The following is a 23,426-nucleotide window of genomic DNA, read 5'->3' as shown; positions in this document are numbered from 1 at the left end:
TCATTTTACAGCAAAGGAAACTGAGAGCTAGAGAGGTTAAGTGACTTTGACAAGTCATACAGATCATAAGTAACAGAGTCAGGATTGGAATCCAGGCCCTTTTCCCCTCTAAATCAACTGCCTTTCCACAGGCATCATACCAATTAAAGCGGCTTCTCCAGGCACTTGATTCACTTAGCTAGTAAGTTGTGGAGCAAAAATTCAGACATAGATCTCCTGATTCCAAAGTCAGTGTTCTTTCTATTCCATCCCACTGCCTCCTTTTTTCCAGTGCTCTGCAAAGAAAAGAAAAGAAAAAAAAAATGAAAGACACCCATCTTTTAAGAATGTGTAAGATGTTTTATGAGAACTCCAAATGGGATGCTACATGTAAGAACACTGTAGGGCCTATGTAGAGTCTTTCCATACTGGTATAGAAAACCCCCTTTTCAACCTATGGTAAGGTAATATGCCTAAGATTTCTACTTCCTCTACATGTCAATGCTTCACCACCCCACGGCTAACCCCTGTCTTAGTTCAGCAGAAAGTGATTTCACAGGCTCAAAGTGTTTAGATGACAAACGTGTGGAATTAATTGAAACTCTTGTCACAGAGAGGGTAATTTAGACGTCAGCTCATATGTTATCGATTCTTCCAATACTGAATTTTTTTCACTCCTTTACTTCCGTTGACCCCTCCCCTTGCTCTATTTTATACTTTGGGGTTTTATAGTCTGACATCAGTTAGCAAAGCACAGGTCAGATCTGGGCTAAAAAAACTCCTAAGTGGCCACTCATCTATTCAGTATACTGATTAAGCTGTAAACCCCATTAGGGCGGGGCCCATGTCTTTTGATTCTCCCTTAGGTCCTACTACTGGACATTGCATACAGTAGGCACTTAATTCATGTTTGTTGAGTTGATTCAAAGGACTTAGGGCTGGAAGGAACTTTTGAAATCATTTTACAGATGAAGAAACTAAAGGTTCAGAGATTTAAAGTGATTTGCTTAAAGTCAAACAAATATTAAGTAAATAGCAGATCCAATCCCAGGTCCTCTGACTCCACTACACTGTGCCAAATTGAATTGTAATGAGTTAGATTGAATTGCTGGAATTTGCATCATATTAGCTGTTATGTGGTATGAGTGGGTCATCAGTTGAGGCTTGGATATATGGCCTGTGTCTTTAAGTATACCTTTAATGTAAGCTGTCATCAACATTACATTAAATCACATTAATGTGTAATATTGATGCAAGATAAATGTCAAGCCAGTCTCTTGGCCTGAGTTGCCAAATGGCTTCCATTAAAAAAAAAATAGTTGTCTTGTTTTCCTGTGTAAAAGGGATGAAAACTCTATTTATCCTGGGAATCTAGATGGAGAAGAATGCAAAACATTATATTGCTGTTAAAAAATTAAATGCCACGGAAGGTGGTAGACCAGTTGCCCTATCCCTTTGTCTTGGAAAATCAAGGTTCTATATTCATTAAAGACCTCTTTGAAGCTGAATGGAGTAGATACCAGTCAGTGAATAAAATTTATTAAGTACCTGCCAGGAAGTGTGCTAAGTGCTAGGTATAGAAAGAGTGGATATTTGCCCCAATCAAGAATAATACAAAATAAGTACAGGTACAGATGACTGCAAAAATGGGCCCAGTTGGCAGTCCCAGCCTGGGGGAAGACCTTTTAGCAAGGAGCAAAGATTAAGGTTGAAGTGTACCACCTTTTGTTTTGATCATTATTATTATAGTGATTTACATTTAAAAAGCAGTTTCTTGCAATGATCCCTTGAAATAGGTCATGTTAAATATTGTTACCCTTCTTTACAAATGAAGGAAGATGAGTGAATCTCAGAGAGAGATGGAGGGACTTCTCCAGCATAATATGGGTAGTCAAGGATGGAGCCAAAGCTTGAAGTCCAAGTGACTTTTCCATTATATACCACTAATAGGACTAGAGAATCATTTTCATCAGCCTTGATTTTCATCCTTTTTCAGAGTCACATGATATGGGTCAGAGGCTACACTTGAACCCTTCCTGGCTTTAAAGACAAATCCCTATCCACAGTCTCTCCACTAAATTCAAAATTAAGGAAACCATTCATAATTAGACAATGATTATTTGCTCTACAAAAAGATTCACCCCAGACTTCCTTTAAATAGAGAGCTTCCCTAATTAGAGCTCAGTTTCTTCATATATAAAATATTAGCATTGGATTCCATAGGGAACCAAAGTGGGTGATACCACCCTGTGGTGGGGGGAGCCAATGGAATGACGGGAGGCAGTAACCTCAGGTGCAATTGGAGGGCATTGAATGGCAGGAATATATTCATGCAATGACTTGCTTACAATACAATACTATGTATGGTTACATGACACAAAAATTTCAACACAGGAAAAAACCTATGAATTTACAATAAATTATTAAATTTAATATGCATCATTTTTTTTGAAATGGCACAAATTAAAAAAAAAACTGTTAAAGGGTTAAAGAGAGTAGATTTCCAGGAGATTGTGGAATAATTTTTTTTTAAGGGGGCAATGGGCCAAATAAGTTTAGGAACCTCTGGATTAGATAATTTCTAGGGCTCCTTCAAGCCTTCCAGAATTTTATGTTAAAAAAAATTAAGATCTCTTCCATATTTAACATACTGTGATTCTATGATTATAAAGTCCCTCCTAGCTTTGATATTGATGTAGTACAGCGTATTGGAATCCAAGAGAAACCTGAATTCAAATCTTACCTTTGATGCCTTACTAGCTTTGTGGGCAAGATGGCTTAACCTATCCAAGCCTCAGATTCTCTGCAAAATGGAGTTAATAATAACTCACAGGATTTTTGTGAGGATTGTATGTAAAAGAATTTATAAATGTTAGCTGTTTTTTAAATTAGAATTATAAAGTTCCTTCACTTCTTAAGATTCTGTTTTCTTACATATCCTTTCATTCATTCATCATTTTCAAAGCATCTTCTACACATAAGACCATGTACTTTGCCCTTTGAAAGAATAAAAAAAATTTTTAAAAGATGGTTTTTGCCCTCAAAATGCTGGCACTCTAGTAGAGGACATAGATACTTGTAATGGATTAAACCATAAGTGCATAAGGGGGATAAGCACAATGTTATGAATGTTCTAAGAAGACAAAAATAATTTCTGATATGATTAAATTGCCTACATGAAACTGACACTTTTGCAAAAAGAGTGACACACCAGCATAAGTAACAGATTCCTGAATGTATTTGGGACCTTCCCAAATTTGATCATTTCCTTTTGGGGGTGGGGGGGTGGAAATGTCCATGTTTAATCTCTTAACCTAAATTAGCTCTTTGCAAAATAAAAATGTAGTGTTTTCCTGGGTCCCAGGTAACACCAGGATAAATTCCTGATTGCAAATGGCGTGGAAACATAAAACCCTCATGGTTCATTTGTTAAAACATATAGAAGGTCACATACAAAAGATAACAAAGCTTTCTTTGATTTTAGACCTGAATGTGAGGCAGTATGTAGTGAAGAGAACCCTAGACTTGTATTCAAAAGTTCTAGGTTCAGGGGTGGCTAGGTGTCTCAGTGAATAAGAGCACTGGCCTTGGAGTCAGGAGGACCCGAGTTCAAATTCGGCCTCAGACACTTAATACATATACACACAAAAACTAGCCATGTGACCTTGAGCAAGTCACTTAACCCCAATTGCCCTCCAAAAAGCAAAAAAAAAGGTTCTAGGTTCATGTCCCAGTTCTGACAATTTAGTTTGTAAATCACTTCCTGTTTCTGAGCCTCAGTTTCCTCTTGTGTAAAATGAAGATAATAATAATGACTCCATAACTTGTTATGAGTGAGGTGCTTTGTGAATTATGAAGTGTTTCAGAATATGTTCCCATGTAGAATTATCATTTTTACCACTTGGTTAATTTAATTCCACTGGGAATATTACAAAGATCAAATAAGACACAGTGCCTGCCCATATAGAGGGTAATTACCAACTAAAGGAGATAAGACATATATAGAGATGGCTATGATTTAGAATAAAATTCCAGGGTACAATGAGAGAAGGACTTATAGCGTTAATGGAGGGGGAGAGGAGACCCTTTCTAGGAGGAGGCATCGCAGAAGTGGTACGCCCTGAGCTGGGCCTTGGAGAAAGATTTTAACCAGTGAAGGTAGAAGGAAATGGCTTTCCATGTGTAGAGGAAGACAGCATGGGCAAGTTAGCAACAAAGATAAAATGAGATGGATAGAACGTTGGGCTTGGAGTCAGGAAGACTTCTCTTCATGAGTTCAAATCTGGCCTCAGACACTTACTAGCTGGGTGACTCTGGGCTTAATTTCACCCTGTTTGCCTCATCTGTAAAATGAGCTGGAGAAGGAAATGGCAAACCACTCTAGTATCTTGGCCAAGGAAACCCCAAATGGGGTCATGAAAAGTCAAACAGGACTAAACAGCGACAACCTGATTGCAGTCCCAGTACTCCTTCTGTGATACTATACTGGTTATCCTCGCTTCCCCTTTAGTCATGGAAACTTGGGTTATATGTGCATTGTAGGCATTCAGTGCCCATGTGCTGGAATGAACCTTCTTATTCTCCTTTCCACAGTCTCCTATGAATCTTTAGGCTTCTGCCTTTGTTCCTTAAAGTCCTTCCCTACCCCACCCCCTCATATTACAGGAACCGTGGAGATGCCTCTTCGTGCCTTCCTCTATGCACCCCAGTAGAGTCGAGTCAAAGTAAATATTGGGAAGTAAGGGACAAGAGTTGCTAACTTTGGTTAAAACTTAATTTGACAAACTTCCCTGAGGCTCTTAATTTGTGCCAGGCACTATGCTTACTGCTAGGGTTACAATGACAAACAAATACCTTCCCTTAAGGGGCTTATAATTTACTTAGAGGGATATAACACATGCACTCAGTTCCACAAACTTTTTTTAAGAGTCCAGTATCTGGCTCTCTACTTTTCCCCTATCACATTCTATTTTGTATCATATTTGTTTGTGCATGTGTTACATTTGTCAGACTCTCCCCAACCAAGACTGTCAGCATTTGGTATTTCTTGTCTGTATGTCCAACTCTGTAGCAGGCTTTTCCTATGAAAGGGAGGCTTCTTGTTAGGCACTGCCTTCTTCTTAGGATTTCTGAAGTTCCAAAGACTGCAGGTGGTCAGTTAATTTTAAGATGGCAGACCTCCAGGTGAAGATAGACCATTTTGATCAGCTTGACTCCAGGAAGGAGGTTGGGGGTTAGAGGCTGGAAGGTTGTGGCCCAGGAAGTAGGAAGACTAGACTTAACAGCTGATGTTTAGATGTAAGAACCCTTATCTTCCCCCAGGAATAGGAGAGGAAAGGATGTAGATAAGAAAGGCCCATAGCTTTTGGCCAATAGCATTAGCAAAATGGTAATGGCGCCTTCTCTGAGACACTTTTCCATACCCCCTTTATTGAAAATAACCTTAAATTTCCAACCTTTCCTTGACAGTGTGAATGCTGAAGCCTAATTGAGTTCATTGAATTAAGTCTTAAAGAAAAATGCTGTCTATCTTCCCTCTGAGATTGTACAGTGGTTTGGTACTTCTAAAGAGCCACCATTTCATTATTTACTCTTAGTGCCCAGTTCAATTGTGACCTATTATTAAAAGCAAATTCACTTCTAAATTTCAGTGAGACAGAGATGTATGTATAAGAAATGGCTAGAAATAAGGAATAGGATCATAATATCTTTGATTCTAACCATGCTATATGGACTTGAAGCCAAACTTTTCAGTTAACACAGCTGTATAGGAAAGCTTTGAACTTTTTATGTTTATGGGTTTTTTTTTCCTTAGCTTCTCATTCCTCCCTTCTCTCCACACTTTTCATCTGTATTTCTTGCTATATCCCTACACACCCTCCTGTTTTAACTAGTGTCTGTTCCCTATAATCCCAAACATGCCTAATGTACCTTCCCTCCAGTTTCCATCCCTCTTCCTCTGACCTTCCCCTACCTTTCTGGAATGTTCCCTCTCTTCTTCCTATTCAGATCTGACCCATTGAATTCTTACCTGTGATGCTGTTCTCTGTGTTGTTCCTTCTCACAATTATATCTCTCCTTTAAAAAAAATCTTATTGTTTATTTTTAACATTCATTTAAAAAATTTTGAGTTCTGAATTCTCTCCTTCTCACCCACCCATCTCCCTCACCCATTGAGAAGGCAAAAAAATGTAATATCAATTATACATGTGAAATCATGCAAAGCATATTTCCATATTCTTTATCTCCTTTTAACTCTTATGTCATAATTTGTTCCATTCATCTGGCATTATGTCATACACAGTCTTTTATTAATGCTTTTCTCATTTTTATATGAAATTAGAAGGTCAGCAAACCAGACTTGTGACCAAGGAGTGAAAAGTGGTTTTTACATTTTTGAATAAAAAAAAAACACTTAGATTCTAAAGTGTAAACCCCTCAAGGGCAGGACTGCTGTTTACTTTCTTCTTTCACTTCCTGAGCCCCTACCATATTATACCGCATAAAAAATAGCTCTTCAATGAATGTTTGTGTAAAGATAAAACGAGTATACAGTGATTAATATCCATGGCATGGGAAAATAATTAGCAGATTGTGCCCTCAGATTTGACTGAACATGGATTCTTATTGGAAAAGTTAAATATATTTATGAAAATTCATTTATTTATGAGAACTCATGGGAATATAATAATAATGATGATAGCTCACTTTTCTGTAGTGCTTTAAGGTTTATAAGGTACTTTCTACAGAATAACCCTGTGATTTAAATTGCAGAAGTATTATTAAGAATAAGAATTCACTGTTTCATAACAGCCCTTTGAGGTGTATGGGCAAATATTATAATCCCTATTTTGCAGATGATGTGACTGTTCAGTAACCACTTATTAAAGCACCTTCCATGCAAGCTACTATGCTAGGTGATGTGAACCCTGTCACAAAAACAAAACAGCCTTTAATGAGTTTACATTTTAGTGGGGCATACGGGGTAATCGCGATCTGAATTTCTATTGTCCCTTAAGGGCTTCTGGGACCTTTCCATTTATCCTGTGACTGAATTCTTGCACTGGGTATCTCAAAATTCTTGGTGCAGTTTTAAGCCTTACTTTCTTAAAGCCTTATTAGCTTTTAATTTAATTTTAAGTCTTAGCAATTTAAAATACACTGAGAATTTTGGGATACCCTATGTATGTTGTCTCCCCTGATTTTATGAACTCCTTACAATCAGAGACTGTCTTGACTTTTCTGTGTATATCCCTAGAATTTAGCATAGTGCTTGGCACATAGCAAATGCTTGATAAAGGCTTTTTCATTCATTCATTCAATATAATAGGTATTACCCAGTTTAGAGAATATAAGGTAATTGGAAGACTACTTTCAACAGAAGGATTGAACAAAGTCTTCACATAAGTAGTGGTCCTTGAGCTGAATTTTGAATGAAGATAAAAGTATTCAGGGAGGCAGAGGCCAGGATGGGGAGAGCATTTTAGTAATGGGAAAAGTGTATATGAAGGACTGCACATAGATGGGAGTTGGAATGTACAAGTCAAGCAATGGCTGGTGTTTTGGCCAGAACCTAAGATGAGGAAAAAGAAATAATGTATAGAAAGGTTGGTTCGAGCCTAATGAATGGTGATATTCATCTACTTCATGGGATTTTTCCAGTCCTTGTCTCATCCTGGAGCTACAATATCAGGCTGGGACCCAACTCAAGTACTAGTGGATTTTCCCAGTTATTAGTCTTTTCTCCCATACCTGAAATGACTTTGTATATATTTTCTGTAGAATACAATGTAAATCCCTTGAGGGCAGGTACTGGATTTTGTTTGTTTGTTTTGTTTTTTGTTAACAGATGCTTCAGTTAGTTTGTTAAGACAAACTGAATTCATAGACACTGTTCCTAAAACAAAAGATTGATCTGCGTGAAAATGCTCTCTATGTTGTATAGTTGGGAAGAATGTTTCCAAGTGATTTCTTTTTGGCAAATGATCTGCTGAGAGTAAGACAGGTGACAAAGACCATTAGGTGGCATCTGTGGGTGTAGTGATTACTATCTAACACTCAAAGGACCCATTCTAGAGATTAGAACAGGATTCTCCCCTAATTTAAGCAGACGTTCTTATTCCTTCAGCCCCAATGTGGCTCATTCCCCCATTCTATAGAAAACACTAAATCTTCACCTGGCTTGAATGCCCTTAGCTGGTCTTGTGAGAACACTCGTTAACCAGTGCTCTCAATTATGGGGTTTTAATTTAATAATAATTCAGTTAAAGGTGTGTTTTTTATTGAGCATCAAGGATACCTTTATTGGTATTATTAGAGTAACTAGCATAATAAGGAGGAGTAATTGTTTAAATGCTCATTAAAAATGGAGTGGCTTCGAGAAAGTACCATGGGAGTGGGGGGGGGGGGGAAGACGTCTGTAGGAAGTAGTCCAATGAGCATCTGCTTCTGAAAGTGACTGTAAAGGGAGCCATTCCTTTTAAGTGTGCCGATTTCCACGTTGTTGGAACTTTGGAAGCCATAGACAGAGGCTGCCTTAACATTCCTTCAAGGTTTTACTGCAGTTCTAGTTACCTCATAAGGCATACCCGAAATATCACTTGGAGTTTATAGCTATATCTCTTGAACGGAGCATGGAAAGGTTCCCATGTGAAGTTTCAGCATTTGTGGGAAGGGTTAAGGTCATCTCCTATAGCTAATAAAATGAAGAAAAAAATAACTAGGGCACTATGGGTTGGGAGAAGACAGAATATTAGCATGGGAAGAAAGCTTAGAAATTAATCTAATCCCCAGACTTCCTAGAGGAAGCAACTGAGTCCAAGAGAGGGGAAGAGACTTAAACAAGGTCATACAAGTCATTCCCATTTGTCAGTAAAGACTAGAATATGGAAATATACTAGCTAGGAACAAAGATATTTTAGAAAGAACACCCCCCCCCCAAAAAAAAAAAAAAAAAAAAAAAAAAAAAAATACATCTTGCTCACACCCTGTACCTGGAATGACTTCTTTCCGTATTTGTCCACTTTTGAAGTTGAATCCATTTTAAAAATCCAAATGCTGCCTCTTCACTGAAGGCTTCAGAATCCTTCTAGTCTGTAACAACCCTCTCCCTTATACCTCACTGGTGCTGTTTGTACCTCTCTGATATACATTTTCATCATCTTGTATTTTGTAGTCAATCCACAAGTATCTCTCTTCTTATCAGATCACAGACTCCATGAAGGCAGGGACCAGGCTCATCTAAACTTTGTGACTTTTACTGCATAGTCCAAGTTCTATGGGGAGCCAGTGGTTAATACGTTTATGTGCAAGCATTCACTTGCTTGTTAAAGTCTTTGAGGGTGGCTGTAATCCCTGTTACTGGGGTGGCTGAGACTAGTGGATCTCTTGGGCTCAGGAATTCTAAGCTTCAGTAGTGATAAAGCAGAGTGGGTGGTCCACACAAAGTCCAACACCAATATGGTGAGCTCTTGGAGGTAAGGGATGGGGGTGGTTAGAGTATGGTACAGTGCCGACCAGGCTACCACAGGAGAACAAAAAGGGAACAGGTCAAAGCTTGTGTGCCAGTCAGCAGTGAGATTAGATCCACTGTGGGGTTCACTGCACTTCTGGCCTTGGTGAGTAAGATGGCCTAACCAAAAAAAAAAAAAAGAAAGAAAGAAAGAAAAGAAAAAGAGAAGTGTGGAAAAACTTATCCGTACTGTTCTTCTTATCTGAGGATGAGAGGTTCAAGAACTGCAAGGGTCCTGGTCTGGCAGAGAGGATTCAGTGCCTCTAAGACAGGTCTCTTATTTTACTGACTGCACCCAGATTCTCCCTACATTGTCGATATCTGGGTAGCAAATTTGCCTACCCAGTTTTAAATTTTTTTATCTAAAATGGTGAATTCTGCTTATTAGAACCAGTTTGGAAAACAGTGATTTGATTTTTGCAAACCTGTGAATTCAATTCATCAAAGCAACCTGAGTTTTCTGCACTGTCACATACTCTGACCTCTGGGTTTAGCAGAACTAAAATAAAATGTTTTATCATCTAAGCTCTTTGATTAATTCTAATAATTATTCTAATAAATTGAACCTCAGTCTACTGCAGCTACCTTACCTCTAAATTTGATAGAATCTAAGCTCTCTGAGAGTAGAAATGGTTTCATGGGGGTTTTTTTTGTTTTATTTTTTTACTTTGTATCCCAAATGCATAGCACATAGTACATCCTATGGGACAGAGGTGGGAAGGTGGTATAATAGAAAACTGATTTAGTGACTGGAGTAGAATAGACATTTCTAAGGCATTTCTAGGTTTTCAGGGCAGGATTTGACTTTGTTTTGTACAGTCATTAAAAAATAAGCTCATAATTGGCTTGTCAGTCAGAATAAAACCCAGGCAGTTACAGCATGGGAAGCGGTCCAGGTCTAGGAAAGCCTGAATTTCTCTCTATTAAAGGGTAGTGCCCATAACCAAGGTGCCCCTTGGGAAAGGGAGCCATGGAGGCGAGTGACATAGAGGGGGCATCTGGAAACCAACTTCCTGGGGGCCTTTAACTGAAAAAAGGGTTCTAGAAAGCTGGAATACTACATTATTAAAGAGAAGGCTTACTTTTGAGCAATACATGACTGTTCGTGGGCATGTTTAAAATATTTAGCAAGTTTTAGAATATAAAAATGTTCGTAGTGAATCTTCAAAGACTTTCTGACATTGTTCTCTTCTTAAAAGTGAGCATCTACACTGCTTAAGGCAATTTCTAGGCAAGATAACCATGAAGTGATAATATGGAAATGAACATTTTATTAAAAAAAAAAAAAGGAAGGGAAGAGGAGAGAGGGGAGTCTAAAGAGAGCCTTTGAGGGCTGTGAAAGTTTTTTTTTTTTTAATGAAGTTGTCTGATCTTCGATAGCCGAGTGGCCTACAGTGAATGTCTGCCGTTTGTGGAGGGGGTCTTCAGAAGCAGTGGGTTTAGGGGCATAGAAGTGACAAAGACAGAAGAGCTAACGGCCCTATAAGCCTAGATAGCTGAGAAATTTGATTTCACTAAGAAAAACAGCTTTCCTCAAGATCACAATGCATTATAGATATGGCTGTTTGCTTCTGTGTGTCTCATGAAGAAAAAGTTTAAAAGTTTGGGGCAGGGTGGTGGGGAGGGAAGAGGTAGGCCCTGAGCTTTTCAAAACAAGTAGTTACAGGTCCTCTCATCAGCTGCCATTTTGAGGCTAATTTTTTAATCAGCCATTTCAGCTTTAGATTGGCCTTAGTCCCCAGCCTTCCGGGGAATTCTACATGTTCTTATAATTTAGACATTCCTCATGGGGACAGATCTTTAGTAAAATGCTTGGCAGCCTGAGGGAGTTGGTGGGGTGGGGGGACTGGGTGAGGAGAGGAGGGAGGGAGGGGGATAACAAGAGCCAAGGAGTTATCATCTGACTTAAGAAAAATGAAGAAATAGAACAACTGCCTATAATAAATCGATTAATTAGAGTGGTTAAAATGAAGGTGAAGGAGGCAGGACCCTCTTTAATTTGAAGATATATGACCTTGTAAGATGCTGCCTGTCATCTGTCATATTAACTCTCCCTTCAGAAGGGTCTTTATTAAGCTCTGCTCCCAGGTAAGCTGAGGTAAAAATGTGCTGTTCCCGAAACGAAAAAATAAATCAGCTGCTGGCAGGAAACGCTCTCTATTTTAGCCCTGCTTCGCTGATTCCTGTCACTTTTTATACTGTCTGTGCAGGGCGTGCACTAGGAGAGATATGGGTGTTTTAAAAGATTGCAATGTTAGGTCTTTGGGCATTGCAGGGGGAGGGAATAGGGGATGGAGTCTGCACTGCAACCCACAGAGAATCCCGCAAATTTGCTCTTATGAGTTAGGTTGTGAGGGGTAATGCATGTTTTTCTAGTCATCAAATAGGTTAACTGTTAGCATGTGAATTATAGAAGCATTCTGGGGGAAGAGACCCAGCCCAAAGTGCTTAACATAAGATATTTTGAAAGATTAATTATAAAAGTTGAAGCTTAATTACTTTAAAGTTATAATCTGCTTCGCCCCCCCCCCCCCTTCCCAAAGGTAAGCAATTCTTTAATAGAATACTACTTGATGTTTCATTGTGGAATGGTATGGAAGTGACTCTGGCTTTTCCAAGGCTGTGTCAGGGCCATGCATGCACTGGCAGGTTCTGCCAAGCTGGAAAGGCCCATGTAACCCAGTGATAGATGGCCCTCATGTCTTTTGACTGAGCTGAGAACAGGCAGTCTGTGAAATGGGGGCTGGAAACCAGGTGTAGAATTTTGTCCTCTACAGCTCACGAAGGCCATCCTTGTACAAAAACACCCGAAATGCTGTGATCTGGGTTGATGGAGGAAAGCTCCTTACTGAGAGACTCTCAAGTCGTTGAAGTCTTAAAATATGGAAGCATGACAGTAGATATTTATTTTTTCAAAAGTTCAGGCATTTTATTTCTATCGGATTAACTGCCCCCTTCCCCTTTCCCCCATCAGTGCCTTCCCCCAAAATAATTATTCTATTAAGTCTTTTCATGGTATAGCTCTATACAACATTTTAGTTGTTGTTTGAGGGAGCTCTATGCCAGCGTCCCCTCAGTTCTCCCCAGATTTTCAGAGCAGGCATGTGATGCCAGCAGTCAAGCTGTATTGGTGTCAATCACTAGTTCCTGTTTTTTTTTTTTTTAATGCTGTGCTCTGGCTTCAGGGTGCTCAGTCCCTCTGAGTCATAGTTTTAAAGACAGTTTCAAAAGTACAGTTTATATGTCTATAAACATACTGCTACAGGGTGCTTGCAAGACAGGTTTCTACACAACTTGAAGTCTTCCAGCCTTATTTATTTATAGATTAACTCATTCTCCACTCCCCCACCCCACTTTCATTTCTGAAATACTGTCATGGGTGATTGATTTCAAAAAGGGAATTGTGGGTTGTCGTGGCCCCTGCCTCCTGGCTGTGCTTTCCAAGTTCTTCTATTTCTCTTATATACGGAAAGAGTAATTAACACAAATATTTCATTTCCATTCAGCTGGGTCCACCATGCATTGATTGGAGTTAAAAAAAAAAAAAAAACCTTAAGAAGGTGGGGCAGATTGGGGTAAAGAAAAAAAGAGGCTTGAAAGGTCACTCCTTTTCTCATTTCTGTAACACTTTAAGGGTCTTAAGATACCTTCTCACAACGATCACCAATTTATACTTATCCCTGTTTTATGGATGAGGAAACTGAGACTCAAAAGAGGTGAAAGTTACTTCCTGAGGGTGGCAGAGCTAGTAAATGTCAAGAGTTAGGATCCAAGTTTAGGTCTCTTACTACAGTTATCTGATGCATTCAGCCTCCCAAGGGTACTAGAAATACAAATACAAAAAAAAAAAAAAGAAAAATCTCAACTTCCCTGTTCTGTTGGGGAAGACAATTATGTGTGTATGTGTGTGTGCTTGAGCACATGTATGTACACAAAATAAAGATACACAAGGTAGTTATTGAGGGGAAAACATTAGCCATTGGGGAGGTGGGTGGGAAGACCAGGAAAGTCTACTTTGACCAAACCTTCTCTTGAAAGAAATAGTTATAGTATGTCTGGGATGGGAGGTGTTTTTTAAGGTGTTTTGGTTTTGTTTTTTTTTTATTTTAAGTTAGCAAACATGATAACAGAAACCAAGGTCTTTCCACACCTGTCTTTTTTTTTTTTCCTGTAATGCATAATAAGAGTTACAGGCTGAAACTGATGAGTTTTATCCTTAGGTTGAACAGGGATCAGAAAGACAAATAGCAAATGAAATTTGCAACCTCAGTTCTCCCGGCTGCCTGAATGACAGGCAGATGAAGGCACTGAACATTTTTGACCTTGTTCAACCAGTGGCCATAAATATCTGTTGGTGATGTTACCAAACATAGCAAATTTCTAACAAAGCAACATTTGTTACAGTTCATTACAACTGCCCTGTCAGATTTGATTATCAGCTATTCATTTGCACACTCGGTGTTTTGGCAGAAGAAATATGAGGGGTACAAAAAAGATTTCCTATAGGGACATTTTTCCCAAGGGTTCTTAGACTTTGGTGGTGGCAAAATTCCATTGTATCCTTGGTATCATTTTAGGGTGTAGTCTGAACAAACTCTGTTGAATAAAGATACAGCATTAAATATAGATATATCCCCAAACCATGCAAACCCATAACAGAAAGACATTTTTCTAGGAAAGTTCCTTGAAGCAAATATCACTTAATTAGGTACACGTGTGAGATCTGTATGGTTTCTATGTACCTTCATACAATCAGACCTTTAGAGCGGGAAGGAGCTACCTAAGCCAATTCCTTCATTTTACTGATGAAGAAACTATGGCCTACAGGCATTGAATTACTTACCCAAGGCCACCTGAACAGTGCTGGGGTTAGAACCCAAGTCTTTTCCCATGGGGGACACAATAGACTTTGTTGTAATTTAGGAGATGTTTTCAATAGTACAGGCCAAGTGTAGGCTACAGACCTTTCCAACAGTAACTTTATTGCTACTTTCAAAATGTTAGGAACCTACTTAGATCTTCCTGTGTAATTTGCTGAACCTTCTTTTAATAGATGCCTTGGGGGAGAGGAGGAGGGGAGGGTGCAAAAAATATAGTATGGGTCAGTGGCTCTTGGGTTCTCTCATCTGTATGATTTTTGAGTGTTCTTTCTGCTTTCTTTTTTATAGGTAAAGATGAGCCTTCAAGCTATATTTGCACAACATGCAAGCAACCTTTTAACAGCGCCTGGTTCTTGCTTCAACATGCCCAAAACACACATGGATTCCGCATCTATTTGGAAACAAGTCCTTCAAACAGTTCCCTTACTCCACGGATCACCATCCCTCCTCCTCTGGGACCAGAGGCTGTTGCACAGTCCCCGCTGATGAACTTCCTCGGAGATAACAACCCTTTTAGTCTCTTACGAATGACAGGCCCCATCCTGCGTGACCACCCCGGCTTTGGCGAGGGCCGGCTCCCCAACACTCCCCCACTTTTCAGCCCACCGCCCCGTCACCATCTGGACCCACATCGCCTTAGTGCCGAAGAAATGGGGTTAGTTGCCCAGCATCCCAGTGCCTTTGACAGAGTCATGCGTTTGAACCCCATGGCAATCGATTCGCCAGCGATGGATTTCTCCAGGAGGCTCCGAGAGCTGGCAGGGAACAACTCGACCCCTCCTCCAGTCTCACCAAACCGCAGCAACCCTATGCATCGCTTATTGAACCCCTTTCAGCCAAGCCCTAAATCACCTTTTTTGAGTACCCCTCCACTGCCCCCCATGCCTCCTAGCAGTACTACCCCTCCCCAACCTCAGGCGAAGAGTAAATCCTGTGAATTCTGTGGGAAAACGTTCAAGTTTCAAAGTAATCTCATAGTTCATCGCCGTAGTCACACAGGAGAAAAGCCCTACAAATGTCAGCTCTGTGACCACGCTTGCTCCCAGGCCAGTAAGCTGAAGCGACATATGAAAACACATATGCACAAAGCCGGCTCCATGACAGGCAGGTCAGACGATGGACTCTCTACCACCAGCTCTCCTGAGCCGGGCACGAGCGAGCTGACCGCGGAGGGCCTGAAATCGAGCGAGGCCGACTTCAGGAATGAGAGCGACCCCTCCCTGGGCCACGACAATGAGGAGGAGGAGGAAGAGGAGGAAGAGGAGGAGGAGCTGGAGAACGAAAGCAGGCCCGAGTCCAGCTTCAGCATGGACTCGGAGCTCAGCCGCAACCGGGAAAACGGCTCCAAGTCGCTCCCGGACGAGAAGTCCCTCGTGCTGGGCAAGGTGATCGAGAACGTGAGCCTGGGCGCCATCCAGCAGTACAGCGACATGCTGGCCGAGAAGCAGAAGAGGAGCGGCTTCATGAAGAGGACCTCGGACCAGCGCGACCTCTGCGCCCGAGACCTGTGTCAGAGGGACACCGGAGACGAAGACTCCGTGGCCGGGGAGCTGGACCGGACCGAGGAGGGCACAGTCAACGGGAGAAGCTTCGGCCCCGGAGAGCCCTTCCCGGGGCTCTTCCCACGCAAGCCCACGCCCATCACGAGCCCCAGCTTAAACAACTCATCCAAGAGGATAAAGATAGAAAAGGATTTGGACTTGCCACCAGCAACCATCATCCCTTCGGAAAATGTTTACTCGCAGTGGCTGGTGGGCTACGCGGCCTCGAGACACTTCATGAAGGACCCATTTCTCGGATTCACAGACTCGCGACAGTCCCCGTTCGCCACCTCCTCAGAGCACTCGTCGGAGAACGGCAGCCTGCGCTTCTCCACGCCGCCGGGGGACATGCTGGACGGAGGCCTCTCAGGACGAAGTGGGACCGCCAGTGGAGGCAGCACCCCCCACATAAGCGGGCCGGGCCCGGGCCGACCGAGCTCCAAGGAAGGGCGCCGCAGCGACACGTGCGAGTACTGCGGCAAGGTGTTTAAGAACTGCAGCAACCTGACGGTCCACCGTCGGAGCCACACCGGAGAAAGGCCTTACAAATGTGAGCTCTGCAACTACGCATGCGCCCAGAGCAGTAAGCTAACCCGCCATATGAAAACCCATGGCCAGATAGGAAAAGAGGTCTACCGGTGTGATATTTGCCAGATGCCATTCAGCGTTTATAGCACCCTGGAAAAACACATGAAAAAATGGCACGGAGAACATTTGCTGACAAACGATGTGAAAATAGAGCAGGCGGAAAGAAGCTAAAGGCCCCCCATGCTCCCTTCTCCTACCCTCTCCTTCCCCTGCCCTCGCCCCAGCATCCCCTTCCCTCTTCATTCCCAACTGGGTTAAATCAGGGGTCTAGGTAACATTTAATTTGTACAGTTTAACTATTGCCAACTGAGAAAATGCTGACTTAATTTTGCCTCCATAAACATAACTTAGCATAACTATGGTAGGTGCCAGAAAATGGCACTCAAATTTAACCTGTGTCTACAAAGTTCTATTAAACCTGAGGGTTGATTAAGGCAGTAAAAATTGTGGAGCCTTTTAACTGTGCAATAATTTCTGTATTTATTGGGTTTTTGTAATTTTTTTGGCATGTGCAGGTACTTTTTTTTTTATTATTATTCTTTCTGTTTAAATTTCTTTTCAAAATTTGTTGGGTATCTCTTATTAATTTTACCCAGTAGTAGCCTGAGATTACTTGCATTGTAGGGGAGAAGCATATCTTTTAAATTATAATTTTTTGGGCCGCTGCTTTTTTGAAATTTAAGCTAAGCATGTGTAATTTCTTGTGAAGAAGCCGACACAAATAACTTTTAAAGTTTTTTTTTCCTTCCCCCCCCCCCCCAAAAACAAAAAAAAAAAAAAAAAAGAAAGAAAAAAGTCAAGCAAGTGGGGTATGGGGGTGGGTGGGGAGTACAGCGGATAACAATCTTTGAAATTGTAGCACTTTCTTTCGGAATTGGATCTGAAATGTAGCACTGATGAAGTCATGTGTGACTGAGGCCTTTTTTTGTTTGTTTTCACATAGTTTTCAGCATTCAAGTTTTGTAACTGGAACAAAAAAAAAAAAAGACAAAATGAAACAAAAAATGATCAGCCCCATAAAATCGTCCCCATGAGACAAAGCAGGTTTTGTTTAAAGGCAGCCACAGTCAATAGCATCCTTCGATTGTGCATTATTGGCAGATAACGTGACTTCATTGGACTATTAGTGATTCCCTGAGATGCAGAGTGGATGTCACTTATCTTAGAATATCCAGCCTGGTCAATGTGGAAGGACCATCTAGATGTAATGAGAATGTTCCTGTATTCACAGGGAAGGAAGGAAATGATAAATTGTCTACTAGCTTAGGCTGGCTTCTTTCTGTAGGGTAGAGCTACTGAAACCATTAGTTAGATGTTTCTTTAAGGGCTAACTAGTTAGCTTCTAAGTCAGGAAAGAGTCAAGTTATTGGTACCCTGAGGATCTAAGGAAGCTAGGGTTATCTCTTATAATGCACAATTGTGCTATTGTTAAGGAGAGAAAACATTATGAAAATTTTCTGGTCCTTTGGTCAGAATAGTGATGGAAAAATTAGGATGAAAGGTACCTTCCCATTTTTTTTCTCCCTATCCCATTAGGACAAATGGTACTGAACAGAGAACAGTTAAGGTTAGACATTTTAATTATGTTGACCTGCACTTTAAAACTTTTGTTTGCATTTAAATTAAATGGCTTCTAAACAAGAAATTGCAGCATATTTTACTTGGCCCAGAGGTGGGTTAAACTGTAAGGGGACAGCTGAGAGATTAAGTGTCAGTGTTGCTAAGCATGGCATTCACAATACTGGCACTATAAAGAAAAAAGATAAAATAATAATTTATTGGACAGTTTTTCTTACTGCCATTCAATTTGACGTGAGTGCCTTGAAAACTGATCTTCCTATTTGAGTCTCTTGAGACAAATGCAAAACTTTTTTTTGTGAAACGAAAAGACTTTTGCAAAAGAGTAAAAACCAGAAAAGTACATTCTTTACAAACAAACATACAAAAAAAAAGCCACATTTACTTTAAAAAAGAAAAAAAAAATCCTGGTTGAAGATAGAGGACGTGAAAAATGCCATAAGACCCAATCCAATGAAGATGTATACCCAGCACAACTTCGGACATCCATTGGCTGAATTATTCTCAGCTTGGTTTTTTTTTTCCAGGACAACGCTGCTTAGGAAATGGAATGGAGGTGACTTACTGCTGAATTTAAACTCAAGTGACACACGTTACAAGTTGTTATCGTTGAATGAAAAAAAAACAATTCAGGAACAACGGCTAATTTTTTTTTAAAAGTTAAATTTAGTGCACTCTGTCTTAAAATACGTTTACAGTATTGGATACATACAAGGGTAAAAAAAAATTGTGTGTATGTGTGTTTGAGCGATCATTTTTTTTCAAAGTTTGCTTAATAGGTTATAAAAGAAATGCCGTGATGGCCATGTGTATATTGTTTTCTTTTGGTGACGGGGTTTTAGTATATATTATATATATTAAAATTTCTTGATTACTGTAAAAGTGGACCAGTATTTGTAATAATGGAGAATGCCTGGGCATTTTACAAAACCAGGAAAAAAAAAACCCTTTTCTTTTTCCTTGAAAATGTTGCAGTAAAATTTAAATGGTGGGTCTATAAATTTGTTCTTGTCACTGTAACTGTAAAGTCTGAGTTTTAGTAAATTTTTTTCTGCCTTGGGTGTTGAATTTTTATTTCAAAAAATGTATAGAAACTTGTATTTGGGGATTAAAAGGGGATTGCTACACCATGTAGAAAAAGTATGTAGAAAAAAGTGCTTAATATTGTTATTGCTTTGCAGAAAAAAAATCACATTTCTGACCTGTACTTATTTTTTCTCTCTCCCCTCCCCTCTTTCTTCCCCTTCCCTCCCCCCTCCAGAATGGACATTGATATTGGTTGGTTCATATGATGTAGGCACTCACTGTATTTCTATTGGAGCTTGTAATTTTTTAACTGTACGCTTGTCCTTTTAAAGGGATTTCATGTACCTTTTTGTTAGTGAATTTGGAAATAAAAAACAAAGACAAACAGGCTGCCATAATATATTTTTTAATTTGGCAGGATAAAATATTGCAAAAAAATTTGTATGTTAAGACCTATTGTAAAAGAGAAAGGGTTGTTTGACAACCTTTGAGTAAAAGAAACAAAGTGACGGTTGTTAAATGCTTTTGTTCACAAATCACTTTTGTTGTCTATATTTTTATCAGAGTTGGCCTACAAAAAGTACTGTTCCCATGGGGCTTCTCACTCAGAGCAGCCTGGACCTTGCATCAAGGCTTCCCCGGGTCTGGCCACATCAGACTGGATGGTAATTCCCCTTTCATGTTGAGTGGAAAAATCAGTTTTTGTAAAGATGTTCAAGTAAGTAACATTCCACAAAGTGCCCCTGACCCCATCCCCCTTTCTCTGCAGATTCTAAGATGTGGAGAAAGAGAGAACGTCCTTCCCCATCATCACCAATCACCATCTCTCCCACCCTCAAGAACAACAGTTTTTAAATGACCTTTACCCCTTCCAAAGAGAGCCGTGGTTTCTGCTAGACACAGGGAAAATTGTCTGCTATTGAGGTGACTGCAAATTAAATTTCTGGATAGAAATGGTCTGGGCCCAGATTCCCTTCAGTGTAAGAAAAGGGCCTATTCCTTGTACAGGTCTTGCCAGTCTGTCTATGATCCGCTTTGCCGCTGTTCTCTCCTAATTGTACATTCCATCAATTTCTGAATGTTTGAGGGACTGGGATGAAATTTGGTGCCTTTTGATATCTCTCTTTCTCCTCCCTCCTGCTTCCTTCCACTTTCTCTGTCTGTCTGTCTCTTTGTTTCTCTCTTCTCCTCTCCTCCTCCTCCTCCTTCTCTCTCTCTCTCTCTCTCTCTCTCTCCCCCCCCCCCCCAAGTAGCTTTAAGAAGATAGGGTGGTATTTTCTTTTTGTTTGTTTGTTTTGTTTTAGTTTCTTCCCTGGGGGAATAACAGTTTTTAAGATGCCAATTTTAAGAAACCATAATTTCAGGAAAAGGAAGTTCAAACCTAGCATCTTTGTGGGTAATTCCTCACCAAATACAGATAACCTTTCTCTTTTGATGGGTATCTGGTTGACATGCTCCTCCCCAAGCCACTTACCTTGACCTTGTTTGAAAATTTAACAAACAAACAAAAATACTGATGCAACTTTTAGGCTTCTTATCTGGCTGAACCCTTGAAACCCAGAAACTTACATTTCATTTGGATATACCGTTAAGTTGCCTTGGAACCCAAGCCAACCTTACGGCTGTCCCATAAGCGAGATAGCTCTCACCAGCAGTTATTCAGTGGCCTAAGAGAAGTCACCCCAAAGCCAAGAATAAGTCATCTGAAAGCACAAGGATTGTGTTTCCTACTGACTGCAGCGAAAATTGGAATTTCTTTTCCTTCTCTCAAAAAATAAACAAAAAAGCCAGTGGCCAAGCACAATGGGACATAGCCAACATCAAGCAAGCTCCCTCGTCCTTGCTGCTGGACCTCTGAAGATGATGCTGAAGCTTAACATGGCCATTTTGAGGGATAGCTTCCCACCTTGGAATTTGCCACTTCCTGTCTGAGGGTCTTTGGGGGGGGAGGGGGAGAGGAGACTGAATTCACATAAGAGAAAGGTTTTAAAAAAAAACAGAAAAGAAATTAGTATTTCATCCCAGTCCTGAGTGAAAGACTGTCCAAGGTTTTGTTTCTCACAGGCAAACTCATGTCTATGGTGCTCTTTGTATTTTAGAACTGCAAAGCAAAGTAACATTGGTTTCAGTTGTTTGCATTTGTACCGGCAAGGCAAAATATTTTTATTACCTTTTTCTATTACTTATTGTATGAGCTTTTGTTGTTTACTTGGAAGTTTTGTCTTTTACTACAAGTTTGGAACTATTTATTATTGCTTGGTATTTGTGCTCCGTTTAAAAAACGGGCACTTTTTTTTTATTATGGATAAAATGTTGAGATGACAGGAGGTCGTTTCAATATGGCTTAGTGAAATATTTATTGTTCCTTTTATTCTCTGTACGAGATTTTTGGCCTCTTTTCTCCCTTAACGTCACAATGTTGAGTTCAGCATGTGTCTGCCATCTCATTTGTACGCTCGTTCAAAACAGTTTGTTCCAGTTTCAAGTTATAAAAATAAATTGGACATTTACTTGATCTCCAAACCTTGTCTTTCATATGTCTTTTCAAGATTGATTGGCAAACTGGCCAATTTCTAATAACCATTTGAGTTTTTCTACCACTTTCCCCCCTGGTTCATTAAATTAACATGTACTGGGGGGAGGGAGGTGCTGTTACACTGGTATGGAAAACTTAGCACTATAGTCTAGAGAAGGCATAACTTGGATTGGCCTCTAGGACCTAGAAGGCAGCAAGGTCTGGAAAGTGCTCTGGACTTGGAGACTTGAATTCTAGATCTGGCTTAGTCCTCAGTGATCTCTATGACCTTGGGCAAATCATTCCCTTCCTTGAACCTCATTCCTTTCTGTAAAGTGAGCTATTTGGACTAGATCATCTCTAAGGCTGTTCCCATTTTGAAGTTCTCCAACAATATATTTCTGGCATAGCCTTTCACCTAGAGATAAGAGGTCTATATCTTCCATCCACATTAATCCAATATATTTTTAGAGCTTCAAAAAAGCCTTCAGTAGGGCTAATGAGGGGTAGATAAAAGTAGGTCAGGCAGCTAGGTGGCACACTGGGCCCAGAGGCAAGAAGATTCATCTTAAATGAGTTCAAATCTGGCCTCAGACTCTTACTAGCTGTGTGACCCTGGACAAGCCACTTAATCTTGTTTGCCTCAGTTTCCTCACCTGTCCGATGACCTGGAGGAAGAAATGGCAATCCACTCTAGTATCTTTGCCAAGAACACCCCAACTGATTCCTGGTATATTGTAAACTACTAAGTGATTAATAAATGCTTGCTTACTGATTGAAAAAAAAAGAAAGAACACCCCAACTGCGGTCATAAAGAGTCAGACATGACTGAAATGACCCAACAAAATGAAAGTAAGCCAGAGCAACAACAACAAAAGCCATTGGGCAATTCTGCATAATTAATTAGCCTTTAATAACATAATCCTTTACATTTTGCCCAGATCTTGGGCAAATGCAGAGGTAGCATTTAGAGGAAGGGAATAAAATTTAAGTAACTACTATGTGCCAAGTACTGTGCTAAGTGCTTTATAAATATCTCATTTGATCTTCACAAGTTAAAGTGTTGCTATCTCCATTTTTCCATTTGAGGAAACAGGCAAACAGGTTAAGCAATTTACCCAGAGTCACACAGCTAATAAGTATCTAAATTTGAACTCAGTTCTTTTTGACTCCAAGCCTAGTCCTCTATCCATTGTGCCATCTAGCTGGATATGTTCTGTCCCATCACTCTGTTGACCAAAATACTTTACCTTTTCAGAGTAATCTGTCTCCAGGAAGTCCAAATTGAGAAAAGAAAGCTTTCCCACTCCCAGGCTTATGTCTATAGGTACCCCTCCTTGCTTCCTTTTATGCTGTATTCATTATTCCTGGGACTTGAGTGGTACCTAGAAAGGGGAAATCTTCTCAATGATTCTTTGCAGATGAGAACCACACAAAAAGGTACCAACTCAAAAAAGTGTTTTGCCACGGTTTGTGAGAAAAAGAAATGAAGGACAGATTAGTTTGTTTTTCCTTTTTTTCCAAACTATTCACTCTTCATAAATTGTTCTCTCTGAGTAAGTGGTCTAATTTGCAAGGTCCTTTTTTTAATGATAGGGTGGAGAAGGAAGGGTTGGAATTTAAGAAGTAATAACAGGGAGTTGGAGCCACATTCAAGAAAACACCACCTTTTTTTTTGTGCTTTCAGTGTTTTGCAGTGAATTTTTAAGCCAGTGTCCCAAAGAGAGGAAATTTCCCTTTTCTTTGCTATCAGACCTTGGCTTGAACTTTGCCCACTGATTTCTTAAAAGCACAGGTGCTCTGAACCT

The 23,426-nt window shown here is 40.2% G+C and overlaps 1 protein-coding gene across 2 annotated transcripts in view; it reads left to right on the top strand.

Annotated features, from left to right (window-relative positions):
- The window catches only part of LOC138173925 (B-cell lymphoma/leukemia 11B-like), a 130,258-nt gene extending 108,632 nt beyond the window's left edge, over positions 1 to 21,626 (top strand). For both annotated transcript variants that reach the window (XM_069103976.1, XM_069103975.1), the window contains one exon: positions 14,659 to 21,626. In XM_069103976.1, the coding sequence (XP_068960077.1) occupies positions 14,659 to 16,670 (2,012 nt within the window). In that variant the 3' untranslated portion in view covers positions 16,671 to 21,626. The remainder of the gene's footprint in view (positions 1 to 14,658) is intronic.
- Positions 21,627 to 23,426: the final 1,800 nt, after the last annotated feature.

Source organism: Petaurus breviceps, unplaced genomic scaffold (genome assembly GCF_028583685.1).
Source record: "Petaurus breviceps papuanus isolate PSGF00001 unplaced genomic scaffold, PetGlider_PUasm1.0 67, whole genome shotgun sequence".
NCBI lineage: Eukaryota > Metazoa > Chordata > Mammalia > Diprotodontia > Petauridae > Petaurus > Petaurus breviceps.
This window is presented reverse-complemented; position numbering and strand designations above follow the sequence as displayed.